The sequence below is a fragment of the Silene latifolia genome, chromosome Y (assembly GCF_048544455.1).
Source record: "Silene latifolia isolate original U9 population chromosome Y, ASM4854445v1, whole genome shotgun sequence".
In the NCBI taxonomy this organism is placed as follows: Eukaryota; Viridiplantae; Streptophyta; class Magnoliopsida; order Caryophyllales; family Caryophyllaceae; genus Silene; species Silene latifolia.
In genome coordinates this window covers 457,827,292-457,844,220 of record NC_133538.1, presented here as the reverse complement: position 1 = coordinate 457,844,220, position 16,929 = coordinate 457,827,292, and the positions used below count along the sequence as shown (strand labels likewise).

Genomic DNA, 16,929 nt, shown 5'->3' with positions numbered 1-16,929 from the left:
GCTTACCCCATATAACCTACCCCCTTGGTTGTGTATGAAAAAACAGTTTATATTTCTGTCTTTGATTGTTCTGGACCAAAAATCCTAAGAAAAATTTAGATGTATTTTTGCAACCACTCATTCGTGAGTTGAAAGAATTATGGGAAGTAGGAGTATTCACTTATGATGTATCTAAGAAAGAGAACTTTCAACTCAGAGCTTCACTTATGTGGACGATTAATGACTTTCCGACCTACGGCATGTTATCAGGATGGGGAACAGCGGGTGAAAAAGCATGTCCTTATTGTGGGAATGGAAATAAGTCTTTCTGGCTTAAGAATGGAAGAAAGTGGTGTTGGTTTGATTGCCATCGTCAGTTCTTGTCACCTGACCACTCGTTTAGGAAGGACAACAAACATTTTTCAAAGAATACAGAAATTGAACTTGACAGCCCACCACGTAGGTTAAATGGTGATGAGATATGGGAGTGTGTAGAACATTTACCTACAATAGTTAATGGGACGGATTCTGAGTTGAAAATGTTGAAGAGTAGAAGGAAATTTGGTGGAAAAGAAGCATATTCTCGGGAGCTTCCATATTGGAAAACTTTACTAATTCGACATAACTTGGATGTAATGCACATTGAGAAGAATTTTTTTGAGCAATTGATTCACACAGTGATGGATAACAAAACCAAAACGGCTTATAATGAATCATCAAAAGCTGACCTGAAAATATATTGTAAAAGACGAAGTGAGCCTAAGTTCATTCTGGACAAGCCAAAAAGGAAGGTTTTGTCCGAATGGATTTCTAAGTTGAAGTTTCCAGATGGTTATGCTTCTGATTTAAGGAGATGTGTAAATGAGAGTGATTTTACACTACACGGTTTGAAAAGTCATGACTGTCATGTGTTCATGGAACGTTTACTACCGGTTGCTCTAAAGAACTTACTGCCAAAAAATGAGTGGAATGCAATTACTGAAATTAGTCAATTCTTTAGAGATCTTTGCGTCTCAACCATTAAAGTTGACGATGTAATTCGTCTGGAGAAAAACATTCCAGAGATTCTTTGCAAACTGGAGATGATTTTTCCGCCTTCATTTTTTAACTCAATGGAGCATCTACCTGTTCACTTACCATATGAAGTGAAAGTTGGTGGCCCTGTTCAGTATAGGTGGATGTATCCGTTTGAGAGGTAATTGCTTTTAACTCATTTTCTTAAGGCTTTTAATTTTATGTTTAGTATAAAATAATAACTAGAGTGCACGTATGCTCGTCTATGAATAGGTTCTTAAATCACTTGAAACGGAAAATTGGGAACAAAGCATACGTTGAAGGTTCAATCTGCAACGCTTACTTGTTAGAAGAGATATCAAATTTTTGTTCTTTTTACTTTGAAGACCACATAGATACAAAAGCAAAAAATCTTGATATTGGCAACAAAACGCATTTGGTTGTCTCAACTTTGCCGGAACTTTTCCAAGATCACATGGGAAGAACAACAGGAAAATGTAGGGTGAGATCATTGGAGGACAAAGAATATGATTGTGCACATAAGTATGTCTTGTCTAATTGTGAGGTTCTTCAGGATTGCGTCCAAAATTTTATCCGTACAGAAAATCTTCAAATATCTGTTGTCGATGTTTGGAATAAATATGACAAAGAGTTTTCAAGGTGGTTCAGACAACAAGTAAGTGTATTGGATGATGATTTACTAAGAGCTTTAGCGATGGGACCGTCTAGGCAAGTGAGAACTTGGAATCGTTACTCCATTAATGGGTATAATTTTCGCACATTCAACCACAAAACTGATGTAGAAAAATCTACCATTAACAATGGAGTGTGTGTTAGTTCAATAGAAGGCGCAAATTATTATGGTATTTTGGATGAAGTAATAGAGTTGTCTTATGCTGGAGCTAATGGTTTGTACAAGACAATCTTATTTAAATGCGATTGGATGGATAATTCTTGCCGTGGTATGAACGTACACAAGGATTATAAACTGGTGGAAGTTCATCGTAATAGGAAATATCCAGTATATGATCCTTTTGTGTTGGCATATCAAGTCGAACAAGTTTACTATGCCCCATACCCAAACACAAAAAAAGATAGAGATCAATGGTCTGTTGTGTTCAAAACTAAAGCTAGATCAAAAATTGAAGCTCCCATTGATGAAGTTGTTTTCCAAGAAGAAATAATCAATCATGTTTCAGAATTGTCATCAGTAATCTTCGAAGAAAATGAAACTGACTATAACGATTACTCAGATGTTGGGGAGATTTCAATAATGAATGAAGTAGTTGAGGGTAATCTTGATGTTGAAGAAGGTGAATATAGTGATGACCATGAGGTTTTGGAACAACAAATAGATGATGGTGCTTCTGAAGAGGATGAAGAACTATTTCCAGAATATGATAATAATGATTTAGAGCATAATGATGAGGAAGAAGACGATCTCTAGCTTAGCGATGATAATGATCTGTGTTGCTTGGATGTGTTTGTGTGATTTGATCTAGTATTTTGAATTTCGGCCCTTTGTTGCAAAATGTAGACATTTGAAGTGAATATTGCATATTTTCTTGGTTGTGTTAATTCTGAGTGTGATCTTACGCTGTTTGGTGATCAACTTAGATGATTAATAATTGATGTCTATTTATTTACATCGTTTTGCCTTATTATGTTGTATTGTATCTAACAATGTTCAAATTTGAAGACATTAAAAATGGTAGGTCCAGGTACAAGGTTAATAAATGGCGGGGGCAGCCATCAGATCGCATAGGAGGAAGAACTTACTCGATGGATAAATGAAAGCTTAGATCTACCAGTGTTGGACCCTTTTGGCCTCTGGTACATCTTTTTATATACTAGTATTTAACAACTTTATTTTTTTTTATTTTGCTAAAATGTGAGAGGTTTATGAACACAACCTCTCCATTTCATCGTTAATTCTGCCTTTATTTGCTTCACAACTCTAGTTGAGGCTCCTAGCCTATCTCCCTGGCACATAATTTAGCATTTTTTCTAGCTTGGAATCTAGTTAAAATATGCCACCAGTCCACCCTCGGATATTTATTTCCTAACCATTCATATCCCTGGCGCTGGGCAAAGCAAAGTATTCTCTTTTGCTATTTAGCCATTTATAACTCTATTATGTTTCTTATTTCTTAATTCATTAACTTTATTATAGGTTTCATGCCGATCAAGTGAAGAAAGCCGCAAGAGAGGCAGTTGTGGGCAAGTTTGATAAATTTACCCCTTCTTATTATGCAGCAACACCCGAGCAGAAAGAAGCTTGGTGGAATAGATTCAAGGTCGTATTTTATTTTCTAGCTTTTAAATTTTTACTAACGTTGTACTTTATTTTACGCAGGAGTAAGGCCCCTCCCTATACTAGCCCACATAACAATTCCAAGCACGACTAAACCGAATAATAATGCATTCTGATATGTAGCATTTTGGCATAAGTAGCGGTTGGAGTTGTCTCGTACACCAATGATTTTCAGCTTCATTCTTGTATTTAGTGCTGACTCATACTTTCAATTTATTATTACAACTAATGTCACTTAATGTTCTTGTAGACTCAATTCAAGTATCAAAAGTATCGCGAACCTGAAGTTAAGGCTGGATTTGCAGATTTTTGTAACGAGAGGATAAGGGATTTAGTCAGCCGAGCAGCGAGAGCTAAAAATACTTGGATGGAAGCTTCAGTGAAGGCAGAGATGATGGCTTATAGAGCCACAGAGGTATATATAGTATATATAGAATAAATTTATATTTTAATTAACTTAAAATATATAGGTAACGGCATAATAAAATGCAGCCATTTAAGATCCGGTCAGATAAATCCAAGATAAATCGCGCATCAAAAGGCAAGAATGGAAAAGCCCCAGGTACTCATACCATGGGAAGGTTAAACTCTATCCAGTATATGGACAAACTGGTATGTATATAACTTAATTGCTTGTACCTTTCTTTCAGCAACGCTCTATAGCAACCCTCTATTGTATTGAAAAATATAGAAAAGGAACACATATCCTGCTAAGAGCTTCTATTAATACCCTTGTAATTCCCACTTCCCATATGTGCAAATTTCTTACTGGGATGAACGTTAATTTCATTAACTACTACCCTTCACGGTCATGGCGTGGTCATGTAAAAACAGCTAATATAGGGGTAACTGTGTAAGGCTTCCTAAAACTGATCTCTCCTTAACCCGATCTTGAGGGATTGGCGTAATGTTGCTATAAAATCAGATCCATTAGTGATCATATTTTGAGAATCAAAATTTTGGTAAATGTATACATCATTTGTTGATTTTATATAATTTTACACACTTGTACTCTATATAATTACACTAGCAGTTAGCTGTATTTCTGAAAGCATACATCCCACTTCCCATATCATCTTTTTCTTAACGTTTTAGAACTAAATACTTCTGCTTCATGCCGCATCTTGAACTGAACTCCTCCTGCCTTACTGCATCTTTAAAGTAGACGTTGAAGGATTATCCGTTGTCATTGTATTGTTTTAATATTTTAAAATGCGGGGAAGTGACAAATAAGCCCCGTACGTTTGACACTATGTGCATTTCACCCCCATAACTTTTAACAAGTGCAAATCAACCCCATTACTTTAACTATTGGTGCAATTTACCCCTATTTAATTTGTTTGGCTGATATTTAATATATTACTCCTTTTTTTGTCTCCAATTTAATTTTGCCATTTTTTAAAAATTTGTATGGACTAATCTACCCTTCCCACTACCCTTAAGACCCAATCTAGCAGGCTTCCTAAACTTCCTAACCTTTCATGAGCGAAGTATTGGCCATTAGAGATGCTTTACAAATTGCTTCAACCATTACCGGAAATCATTCATCGGCTCTGTCATCTGTCTAGTCGCCATCAATGCACTCCATAATTTTGTAACATCACCTATTATTCGCGTAATTCTAATGTTATTGTTGATGCTTTAGCTATACGTTTTACCAAGGATTGAGCCTTGAACAAAGAAACGTCATCTGATGGTTGGAGTCCCGATTTTATATTCTAATAGTAAGATCTTCCAAAAAGCTTAAGAAATTTTAATCCAAAGTTAGAAAATCCACATTTTTACCAAATTGAAAACTTTATTTATTCATCTTAAAGTTCAGTTATGCTAGACCCATGTTATCAGGCTGGACTGTCATGACTTGGGTCTGTCCCATGATGCATTTATTTACTCTATTTTATAAATGTTGATAACATATGGTCTATTTATTTGTTTTGAAGTGTAATGAAAAGGGAGGCCTTTCACTACCACGTCCTGAAGAGCTTATGAAGAAGTCTAAAACAAAAAGAGCAGGGGGTTACGTGTGTGACGAAGTATCCGAACTCCTTGTAAGTTTATTGAACTTTACATTATCACACCTACTTACTGTAAAAGACAGCTTTTGTTTTCCGTAAGTTTTTGTTAATTGTGTAAAACTTCTTCCAGGACACAATCAAGAAAAAAAAAGGATGCCTTGCTAGAGACTTGTACCGAGGAAGAAATTGATGATGATGAAATATATATTGAGTCGGCAAAAGGCTTTAACAAAAAGGGACAAGTTTGGGGCATGGGGAAGGCGACGAGCTGCTACTATGACAAGCCCCTACCTTCATCAGCTCGTAAAAAATCTCGTGGATCATCAACTTCCTACACTCCAGGATTCGTAAGTAAGCTTTCTGCTCAACATCAAGCTCTAACAAATGAGTTGAATAGCATGAAACAATGGAAGTTGCAATTGGAGCAAACTCTAGCTTCGCAAGGTATTCACATAACAACTGAATCATGTAATCCCAACTCCGAACCTCACTCTGGTAGGCGTGATGATGATAATGAGGGTAATGGAGGAAATAGGGGTGACTTTGCAACACAAATATTGGGTTGTTAGTTGCTTGTGTTGTTTTTAGATAATTAGTAGACTTGGAGTATGTATGTATAAGACTTATTTAGTATCTCATAATGTTTGTTGGAATTGTCGAGAAGACTTTTGGTTCGTAAAACAATGTAGGCTGAAGTTTATGTATAAAAAGCCCCTTTTGGTTATGCAAGTCGTTCTGTGTGCTTGGCGAGTTATAGGAAATTTGGAGCATTGCAAGTTGCTTGACAAAAACTGATACAGGTATAGGTACAGGTACAGGTACAGGGTACCATAAACCGAATTTTGGGACTGTAACAATACAGTTTGCGACGGAATAATTAAAGTTTGCAATGGAATGAGTAAACTTTTGCGATGGAATAATTAGGTTTTGCGAGGAAACTAATAAATTTTGCGACGGACTAATTAGGATGTGCGATGGAATTAATAAATTTTGCGATGGAATTGATAAATTTTGCGATGGAATTAATAAATTTTGCGATGGAATTAATAAATTTTGCGATGGAATGAATTAAGTTTGCAACGGAATCTTTAAGATTTGCGATGGAATGAATTAAATTTAGCGACGGAATTTTAAGCATTTGCGCAGAATACAAAAGTTAATTGCACACTTAATCAAAATTAATTAATGCAAAATCCATTGCAAAATCCGTCGCTAATCTCTTTGCTACGCAATTTCCATCGCAAAGCAACAAGATTTGCTACTAAATTGTGCAATGACTTGATTCAGTCGCATTTTCCGTCGCAAACACCCATTTAGCGACGGATTCTATTGAATTTGCGACGGAATTCTGTTGTCGCTATGACCACTTCTTTTTGTAGTGGCTGGTCGTAATTGGTTGAGCTTAACAAACGTTAACAAAAAGCTGGAGCGTCTTGCTGCAAGTCGCCTATAAATTAAATCTGCTAAGTACCTTTATCCCTCTTATTTTTATTATATGTTTAATCTCATCGAGGACGATGTCGAGGTTAAGTGTGAGGGAGTGGCAAGCTAATAATCTTAAAAATCAGGTCAAGTTGAAATTTTTGCAGCGAATAAGTTCTGTTTATGAGAATTCTGGTCGGAATAATGCAGCTGATGGTGAATTTATGTCAGACCTGGTGAATATTGTGTTGTGTACTGAAATTGCAGTTTGACGGGTTTTAAAAGTTTTGGATATGTCCATTTTTAGGGGAGATGCTGTCAAAATTTTGTCAAAAATTGGTACTTTGTAAAAGACCTTGTTTTTATTGGACTAACTAGACTAGCGAGTCGACGACAAGCTCTAATCTAACAACTTTTCAAAAAAAAAACTAACTTAAAATAATTTCACTAATAATATTAGAAGTAATATAAAATTTTTTTTTGAAGTCGTGTATACATGAGTTCTTCCTCCATTTTGAACTTGGATTGATTAATTAAGTGACATACATATTTTAAGTCTCCTTTAAATTAGAATTATAAAGCACTTACTTTGGCTATCTTTATTACACTTTTCGTTGACTCTGGAGTGTGGGAGCGTAAGCCGGCCTTATTAACCAATTTACTTTCATAGGTGACTCTCACTTTAAGTTCTTGACCTCAATTCTATCCGGTGCCCGAGTAATTAGACCCTTAGGGGAACCCAATCAATGTATTGGGAGAATGCCTAATGACTTGTCCGGATGGGCGGGATCCATTGGTTGAAAGCTCGCTACAAGGGACACTGGATATATCCACGGGTACGGAAGGTGGAGATGTTGGAAACAAAAAAAAAAGGAAAAAAACAAAAAAAAAAACCAAGTTGAGAAAGAAAAAAAAACAGAAAAAAAAAGTCAAAGCAGAAGGAAAAGAATAGAAAAAAATGAAAATACAATGAATGAAAGGAAAAAAAAACGTGGACAATGTGATGTGGTTATGGAATGTTGGTGGTAAGTTAATTGAGGTATGACGGATACACTTGAATGCTTGGGAGAACGATCCTCGTACTTAATGTACAGAAAGTAAATCCCCTTTCCCTAGGACCATAAATTGCTGAACCCCTCCTCTACGAGTCAATACACTTGCACATGCGCACGAAGATAGTTGGACCGAGTGTATTGCTAATGCATTTATTTATCATTATAATTTAGAAGCGGTTTAAAATATTTATGTTGGCTAATTAGTTGGTTGTATAGTTTGGAGTGGAGGAAAAATTTGGTATATGTTGCTTTCTAATCTAACTACAAATATTTTCCGTTGACCTCACTAACTCAAATAAAATGATTTCCAAAAATGTTTTAGTTTGTCGTCGATAAACCTTGTCTTGGTTATGTCTAAAATCTTTGAGGTTTATAATTTATCTTTGGCTAATGTTTTGTCATTGTCGAGGGAGACAATGAGCTAAGTGTGGGGGAATTTGATAAGACGATAATTACTCATATTTAAACCCCTTATCTTTATATTTTACATTCGTATATCTGTTTATATGAGCTAATTGTAATAAGTTTGTTAGTTACGGAATTTAATTACTGATATATTATTTTAAAGCTAATATAGCTAACGAAAGTGTGTTTTGTATATGCTAGATTACAACAAGAGAATATGAGTCGAGCTATGCAATTGGATCAAACAAACAAACGAAATACTTTATGGAATTTGCACGTGGACAAAGACAAATAAATTACCACAAAATAAGAAGAGAAGCTACGGGAAGACAATGCGCAGAGCAACCAACTACAATGGAAACTCAATCTCGTAATCGGGTTCTCAAATTTGATCTTTTCCCGTATTTCACGCACAAAATCTATCTTATTTCTTGCAAAATCAATCCTGAATACTCCAAGAAATCTTCCTTGATCGAGTATAAATACCCGATTCCTTTGACAGAATGAGGAGAGAGAGGAAGAAGGGAATACCCAAATATTTTAGAGATATTGAGCGAAATTGTGTGACGATTTGAGACCTAATTGGGTCGTGAGAGCAGTAGGAGACCGTACTCGGGCGGAGTCTTAGCACACGGCCGAGTAAGGGCGAGTTTGTGGCGGATCCTGAGGTGCGACATTATGATGTTCCGACTACAAGTTCAGGGCAGAAATTAAGTTCTCTCTACCTCTCTTGTATTCAATTTATGGTTCATTTTCGTTGATTAATTCTAGTATTGGAAACTGTTGGTTGTTTATTGGTAATCTTTCAGTTATTTGTATCCGAATTTTTACTCGTTTTAATCGTAAGTTACAATCTTCAGTTTATAATTTGTTATCTTATTATGATTGGAATTGTATACTTCTGCTAATTGTCTGATTATGGCTTAGTTTGAGTCACATAATTCCAGTATGAACTAGTTTAGGTAAATCTCTGCAAATTGGGGTTTAGTTTAAGCTAGGAGTAAAATTTGGTCAGTTAATCGTTCGGGTATTGACGACACTTAAACAGGTTAATTGGGTTAATGATATTTTCTTGGTTGAATAATGCTGCTAATTCGGTCTTTAGTAGGGTGTGACAAACTTACATCGGTCGGTTAGTTAAGAATCGGTCTAGGCTTAGTTCAGGTCGGTTGTAATCTAAGAGAGGTTAGGGAGTTATTGTTATCTTTAATTCCGCAGTTAATCTATAAATAAACTGAAAATTTGACGTAAACAATAATCGGTTCACAAACTAAAATTACCAGTAGAATATGAGCTTAATGGGGGTATTTAACTTCGCGTCTAGCTTTAGTATTTAGTTATGTTAGTTCGTTTAAAATCACAAATGAACCCCCCCCCCCCTTAATCGTACATAATGTAAGTAGCCGTAAATACGTAACTTATGGTATATATGTAAGTTAGTAAATAATAATACTAGATAGTTAATTAGTTTTTCTAGTCTCTCCGTGGGATCGACCCTACTTATCCTTTACTATGTTTATATTTTTGAGGTTAAGATAGGTTTATAAATTATTAATTTGTATACGCTAAACGACACGTACCACTTGTCACCGTCCAGGAAGAATTGAAAGTTGAGGAGTAGACTATGCAAGAACAGTTGAAGGTAAATGAAGAGTTGGCTGCTGAGAGGGACTTGGTGCAGGGTAGATACAAATATTCAGCCATGTACTTCTTTGGTATGGGTCGTGTAGATGCCATGAAGGAGCCTGTTGATACGTGCATTTTATATAGTCTTTTTAGACCTTTTTATGCACGTATTTCCATGCTTTTATCGTAGTTTATGCTACGAAATGCCCCGAATATGCTACTTTGGTTTGTTTTGTCTTATTTGTAGAAATGAACCATAAAGTAGTGAAATTAAGCCTTTTACCGTCCGTTTAGCATGAATTTGGAGGAAGAGTGAATTTGGAGCGGGAATGTAGCTATTTTGAGATGCGCAAAGAAGAAAGATAGCTAGGCGAGCAAAGGAAGAACTTCAAATTACTAGTGCCTACTTTGAAGAGCCATATCTCGAGTTCTACAATGATATTAAGGTGATTCTAATTGGAGATGAAAGCTTGTCCTCCTAGCTTTCCAACGCCACCAAAATAACGAAGAAATGGCAGCCGTTTGAATTTCAGTGCGCGAAGCAGGAATTTTGTGTTGGAAAGTACTCGATCGAGTAGATTTATGTTCGATCGAGTCCTTTTTCTACTCGATCGAGTAGATTCAATTTAAGGTTTACTCGATCGAGTAGATTTTCTACTCGATCGAGTGGTTTAAGCTTAATTTTACTCGATCGAGTGATTTAAAGTTACTCGATCGGGACTAATTAACCCGTGTTGGGCTTAATTTCGGGATAGACTTTTGTTTTCCTATTTAAAGCTTTCATAATTAGGTTAAGGAACATATCTTATGATACATCTCTTAGTTTACATCTCAACACTTTGCTACGATCATTGGGGATTCGGATTTGGCTTGCTACGATTTCCGATCTACAACTTTGTAACCGTAATCTTTCCCTTTTAATTCATTCTTGTTTCTTTATTGCTTTTATTATTCCTCTATTTAATTAGATTAGCAATTGCTAGTGTAGTATCCCGAGCCATGTGTAGCTAATTCCTTTAATATGTTAGGACGAGGGAAACTGTGGTAGCAATATGTTAGGATCGACATTATTAGATTAGTTTTGCGACAAGAATTGTATTAAGCAATATAATTGTGATTAGGTTGAATGAATGCATGCAGAAGACCGATTAATTAGTTACCCCCAACCTAGATCGAAAGATTGGAAGGGAAGGCTTGCTTAATTACAATAGGTGATACCTAATTAGGGCGAAAGCTAAATTAGGGAGACCCTAGGGCGATTAGAGACCGAAAGGGTATAATCGTAGGTTTAAGGACCGAAAGGTGACGACGTCGCTCTTCTTATCAATAATTTAATCGACTCAGTTGATCCGATAGTGTAGTTGCCACGGTAGACCGATTCCTAGCATATTTTCTCTCTTATTACTCTGCTCTTATTTTCTCGTACTCTTTCTCTCTTTGCTTTAGATTAGTTTTAGTTTAATTACAATCAATCAACCCCCGTTACTCATAGACTAAAATTAGACAGATAAATCTCATTTTGCCTCCCTGTGGAGATCGACCCTACTTACCGCTAGTTTCCGTTAGTTGTACTTAGGTTTATTTTTGGTATAGAAACGACCGTATCAAATTTTGGCGCCATTACCGGGGAGGCAGCGTAGTTTTATTTGTTTTTATTTAGTTTATTTCTTGTCTCAAGGAGCTTCGATTCCTTGAGACCGTTATTATGTCTTTCGTTCTTCTCTTTCCGCAGGAAGAGAACGAAATTTTTGGTACTTATTTAACCAGGTTTTTGGAGTGGCTCGACCCAGACGAGATGCATTTTCTGAACTCCAATTGTGCTGGACTATCTTCCGGGGTATGAATGACCCTACACGAGCATACCTAGAATCTATTGGTAAGTGGGATTTCGAAGGAATCCCCGTAAATGAGGTATTATAATTCTTTGATTGGTTTGCTGCTGAATCTCTTAAACCCAACTTTTCTCTTCATGTTGACTCAAATGAGGGGGTGGGTGAGACCTTAGAAACCAATCTAGGGAGTGCTGACAGAGACATAGAGGAGACCACTAGCGTGGTTGACAATCCTTTTTATGAGGATAGTTTAGAACCCCTTTATGATTCTTGCACTGATAGTGAGGGTGATTTGAAGGCTCTCTTTGAGAATCTCCATCTTGACGAGTCTAGCGATAAGGAGAGTGAGGAGGTAGATTTAGACAGTCTTGAGGTCAAATGGGATACTTATGATGATATATATGATGAGCCTATTATAGAGGACCCGATTGACCCAATTGACTTTACAACCCTTTGCATCTGGGATGATTATCCACCTTCACCTTTAGCTGACCAGACTCCTTCACCTCACAGTTCTTACCCGTCTGAGCATTTAAATTCTACTCGCGTTATTTTTAAGTTGAATCTTTGTTGAGCTCCTTCATTTACCACTGCGGTTAATTTGAGCTTTTATATTCCGCCCCCTTTGGAGGGCCGAATTATTTTGTGAATGATTTTAGGAGAAATTTGTCATAGGAAATTTGTTAGGCTTAAATGTTATTATATTTCAAATTCCTATGCTATTACTATATTATGGTGCTACTTACAGTTTTGTGTAGCACATGCGCAGTAAGTTTGACAAAGTTTCTTTGCGAGCTTTGAGTGCTTTGATTGGGTTCAATTAGAGTAGTTGGTCAAAAAGCAGTCGAGTGGGACCGTCTGCAAACTAGCACTACCGGGAGGCAACCGGAGATTTATTTTTAGTTGTTTTTCAAACATTACATTTTATTTCAGTTGTGTGTAATAATTGGTCTTCGTACCATAGACTATATCAGTATGCTTGCTTTGTTAGTTTTGCGGGCTGTTTTATTGCGTCTTTTGCAGGAATATACTAAGGATCACTCGATCGAGTACTTTTTGTACTCGATCGAGAGCTTTTGCTGCTGAAATCACTCGATCGAGTACTTATTTCACTCGATCGAGTACCTGCAAAAAAAAAAAAGTACTCGATCGACCACTATTCCTCTCGATCGAGCTGTTTTGGACGCCCATTGCTTGGATTAGCTTATTGTGACGATATTTCGGAGCTATTAGTGACCTCCCACATTGCTGGCTGGTTTGGGGAGGTCCCTTATTCACGCAATCTTGTGAGCTTTCCGTATTTACTCTCATTCTCTTTTAGTTTGCATTTCCTTTCCATGTTTTGGTACAATGAGGGCATTGTACGGTTTGGTTTGGGGAGGTTATGCATCCATATCTGTGTCTGCATCTTGTTTTTATTGCATTTCTATTATTACGTTTAATTTCAGTATGCATTGTTGTTTATTGCATTTCTATTATTACGTTTAATTTCAGTATGCATTGTTGTTTATTTTCATAAAATTCAAAAATCTCATAAACATTGAAAAATTTCAAAATTTTGAAAAATATCCACGTTTATTTTTGCATATATGTTGAGTCGGAACGGTAGATTTCCGTGATGAAATTGCACTTTAACTTGTCTTTTTACTTGAGCCTTGCACTTTATTGACAGTTATTAGCTGAGTCTTGCGCATATCTACGAGTTTTTGTTCAAATATAGCTGATTGTTTAGACTTGACCTGATAAATTGGCAAACTACTTGACAATTTATGAGTTTTAGAGCCTTATAGCTGGTGACATTCATGACCGGTTCATGTAGGAATTGAGAGTAGTACTCCTTGCATAGCATGTTCATTATTTTTGCACTTTTATGACATTCGATTTCTTGTAAAATGCATACATTCGGGTTTGTGGTTGGTGTCACATGCAGGGAGGTGCTTGCAAATTTCCCCTTTTCCTTATATTTTTCATCCATTTAGCTCCACTTAAGCCAAAACTTGCCTTTTTAACCCATTAGCTACATCCCAAACTAAGCCTGCCTAGTCAAGCTAGTTGGTATGTCTTTTGTGGTATAATTTTCCGTCTGCAGTTTGGCCCGTATCTTTTGTATGGAGTTGGTGTAAATAGAGAAAGGAGGAAAGAAAAAAAAAAGGAATTGAAAATGAAAAAACATGGAAAAAAAAGAAAAGGAAAAAATGAAAATAAAAGAATATCACGTGTACAGTGATAGGAAAAGAAAGAATTAAAAAATAAGTTGATTTGTTTGTTGAGATTCATATAGACGGTATTAAAAAAGGGAAGTTTGTGACCGTCTGACTCCTCCATTCTTATTCTATATTTTTGAGGAGATTGTGTTTGAGTTTAGTGAGTTGTGTGCCAAATGAAGGGCACTTGTATTCTATTTTTCAGTCAGTTGGGATTTGGATGGTTTATTATGGTCCTGTTAGGAACTAGCTTGACGCTTTTACCTCCACATTACCATAACTTGTTTTGCCTTTTCTCACCTGAACCTCACTATTCCCATATTATTTGTAAGCCCTCGGCTGTGACGGACATTGTTGGTTGGAGTGTGTGCATTAGTACTTGAATTGTCTTTCATCTTTGTTGCATGCATGCTATGTAGGTCGCAGTTAGGTGAGTGACTGTCTTTCCTTCTCTCTTTTACATATAACATTCACCCTTTGCTTCATGAGAGAAGAATGACCACGAGAGAGTCCGATTTTGTTGGTCTTGCAAGGTCGATAGGTCAGCTTTATTTATGGACATCTTATAATTCGTTTGCGTATTGACCATTGTAGCTGTAACTGTTTATTTTAGTTTGCATTAAACTGGTTTAAGTGGACAAGTAATAGCTAGCTCTGAGTTATCTTTTCCGTTCCATTAGTTTGCACTTAGTTTACTCGAGGACGAGTAAATGTTTGGTTTGGGGAGATTTGATACGTGCATTTTATATAGTCTTTTTAGGCCTTTTTATGCACGTATTTCCATGCTTTTATCGTAGTTTATGCTACGAAATGCCCCGAATATGCTACTTTGGTTTGTTTTGTCTTATTTGCAGGAATGAACCAGAAAATAGTGAAATCAAGCCTTTTACCGTCCGTTTAGCATGCATTTGGAGGAAGAGTGAATTTGGAGCGGGAATGTAGCTATTTTGAGATGCTCAAAGAAGAAAGATAGCTAGGCGAGCAAAGGAAGAACTTCAAATTACTAGTGCCTACTTTGAAGAGCCATATCTCAAGTTCTACAACGGATATTCAGGTGATTCCAATTGGAGATGAAAGCTTGTCCTCTTAGCTTTCCAACGCCACCGGAATCGCCTTATTTTCCCAAGTAACGAAGAAATGGCAGCCGTTTGAAGTTCAGTGCGCGAAACAAGAATTATGTGTTGGAAAGTACTCGATCGAGTAGATTTATGTTCGATCGAGTCCTTTTTCTACTCGATCGAGTAGATTCAATTTAAGGTTTACTCGATCGAGTAGATTTTCTACTCGATCGAGTGGTTTAAGCTTAATTTTACTCGATCGAGTGATTTAAAGTAACTCGATCGAGTGGTTTTGATGTTACGCAGGATTAATTAACCCGTGTTGGGCTTAATTTTGGGATAGACTTTTGTTTTCCTATTTAAAGCTTTCATAATTAGGTTAAGGAACATATCTTATGATACATCTCTTAGTTTACATCTCAACACTTTGCTACGATCATTGGGGATTCGGATTTGGCTTGCTACGATTTCCGATCTACAACTTTGTAACCGTAATCTTTCCCTTTTAATTCATTCTTGTTTCTTTATTGCTTTTATTATTCCTCTATTTAGTTATCATGTCTTATGTTATTAGATTAGCATTTGCTAGTGTAGTATCCCGAGCCATGTGTAGCTAATTCCTTTAATATGTTAGGACTAGGGAAACCGTGGTAGCAATATGTTAGGATCGACATGATTAGATTAGTTTTGCGACAAGAATTGTATTAAGCAATATAATTGTGATTAGGTTGAATGAATTCATGCAGGATACCGATTAATTAGTTACCCCCGACCTAGATCGAAGGATTGGAAGGGAAGGCTTGCTTAATTATAATAGGTGATACCTAACTAGGGCGAAAGCTAAATTAGGGAGACCCTAGGGCGATTAGAGACCGAAAGGGTATAATAGTAGGTTTAAGGACCGAAAGGTGACGACCTCGCTCTTCTTATCAATAATTTAATCGACTCAGTTGACCCGATAGTGTAGTTGCCACGGTAGACCGATTCCTAGCATATTTTCTCTCTTATTACTCTGCTCTTATTTTCTCGTACTCTTTCTCTCTTTGCTTTAGATTAGTTTTAGTTTAATTACAATCAATCAACCCCCGTTACTCATAGACTAAAATTAGACAGATAAATCTCATTTTGCCTCCCTGTGGAGATCGACCCTACTTACCGCTAGCTTCCGTTAGTTGTACTTAGGTTTATTTTTGGTACAGAAACGACCGTATCACCTGTTGAAGTCAGGCCATACTGGAACCCTGATAAAGAGATGGCTGACCTCAATGCCACCTATCCTAACCTCTGCAAGTTGTATGCTGATGATGAAGTTGATTATCCCCCGTCCAAGGAAAAAAGTGGTGAGCCTGATGATGACGAGGATGATGAAGAGGATGAGGAGCCAGTTGATGAGGGGATCAGTACTGCTACTGCTTCCAAGGCAGGTTAATAGCTTAGTTTTTATAGTGACTGTTTTTTAGGAGTAACTGTTTTTTGGCCCATCTAGGGGGGAAGTTCCCTGGACAAACTATTTTTAGTTTTGCTGGTATTCTATCCTACCCAGGAGGGATGTTCCCTGGGAAAACTTTGGATCTGTTGTTTTTTTGCCTGAAGGTGTTTTTTTGTTCCTTTGTGTGTTCGTTTGATTGATGGGTACCTTTAAAAAATGCAATTTGAACTGATTGGTTAGGGTAATGCCTGTCAGGAGGGCTTATGGCTCTCAATCCTTTTTTAGGAAATCATGGCTTTCTGCCTGTCAAGGGGGCTTATGGCCCTCAACCTATCAGGAGGGCTTTTAAGACAAGTGATCTGGTCTTTTCCACCATCATTCTTGTCCTTTTGCACTGAGCTCAGTTTTTGTATGTAATTTTTTGAATGTGGTAAAATGCCAAGTTTTGTGAAGCATTTCTGAGATGCTGTTCAGGTTGGGTGGAGTGGCCCTCAATCCTGAATATTTGTTTAAGCCTGTGATTATAATGATCTAGATTAATTATAGAAAAAGGCGTAAAACAAGTTTTCAGGATTT

General features: G+C 36.8%; 2 protein-coding genes across 2 annotated transcripts; both read left to right on the top strand.

Annotated features, from left to right (window-relative positions):
• Nucleotides 1-239: 239 nt before the first annotated feature.
• Nucleotides 240-2,440, top strand: LOC141632851 (uncharacterized). The gene is made up of 2 exons (XM_074445360.1): nt 240-1,174; nt 1,267-2,440. Exons 1-2 carry the CDS (start codon nt 240-242, stop codon nt 2,438-2,440), a joined length of 2,109 nt encoding a protein of 702 aa, XP_074301461.1.
• A 324-nt stretch (nt 2,441-2,764) lies between these two features.
• On the top strand, nt 2,765-6,051 carry LOC141633428 (uncharacterized). The gene is made up of 5 exons (XM_074445901.1): nt 2,765-2,826; nt 3,167-3,290; nt 3,558-3,722; nt 3,800-3,919; nt 5,248-6,051. The coding sequence occupies exons 3-5, from the start codon at nt 3,675-3,677 to the stop codon at nt 5,419-5,421; spliced, it is 342 nt and encodes a 113-aa protein (XP_074302002.1). The 5' UTR covers nt 2,765-2,826; nt 3,167-3,290; nt 3,558-3,674; the 3' UTR covers nt 5,422-6,051.
• The last annotated feature ends 10,878 nt before the right edge of the window (nt 6,052-16,929 follow it).

What these genes read in the sequence shown, in the direction of transcription:
- LOC141632851 (XM_074445360.1), top strand. Translation starts at nt 240, where the DNA reads ATGTTATCAGGATGGGGAACAGCGGGTGAAAAAGCATGTCCTTATTGT. An exon ending in TGGATGTATCCGTTTGAGAG is followed by an intron (nt 1,175 to 1,266) that starts GTAATTGCTTTT and finishes GTCTATGAATAG; the next exon opens with GTTCTTAAATCACTTGAAAC.
- LOC141633428 (XM_074445901.1), top strand. Translation starts at nt 3,675, where the DNA reads ATGGAAGCTTCAGTGAAGGCAGAGATGATGGCTTATAGAGCCACAGAG. An exon ending in TGGCTTATAGAGCCACAGAG is followed by an intron (nt 3,723 to 3,799) that starts GTATATATAGTA and finishes AATAAAATGCAG; the next exon opens with CCATTTAAGATCCGGTCAGA. An exon ending in TCCAGTATATGGACAAACTG is followed by an intron (nt 3,920 to 5,247) that starts GTATGTATATAA and finishes TTTGTTTTGAAG; the next exon opens with TGTAATGAAAAGGGAGGCCT.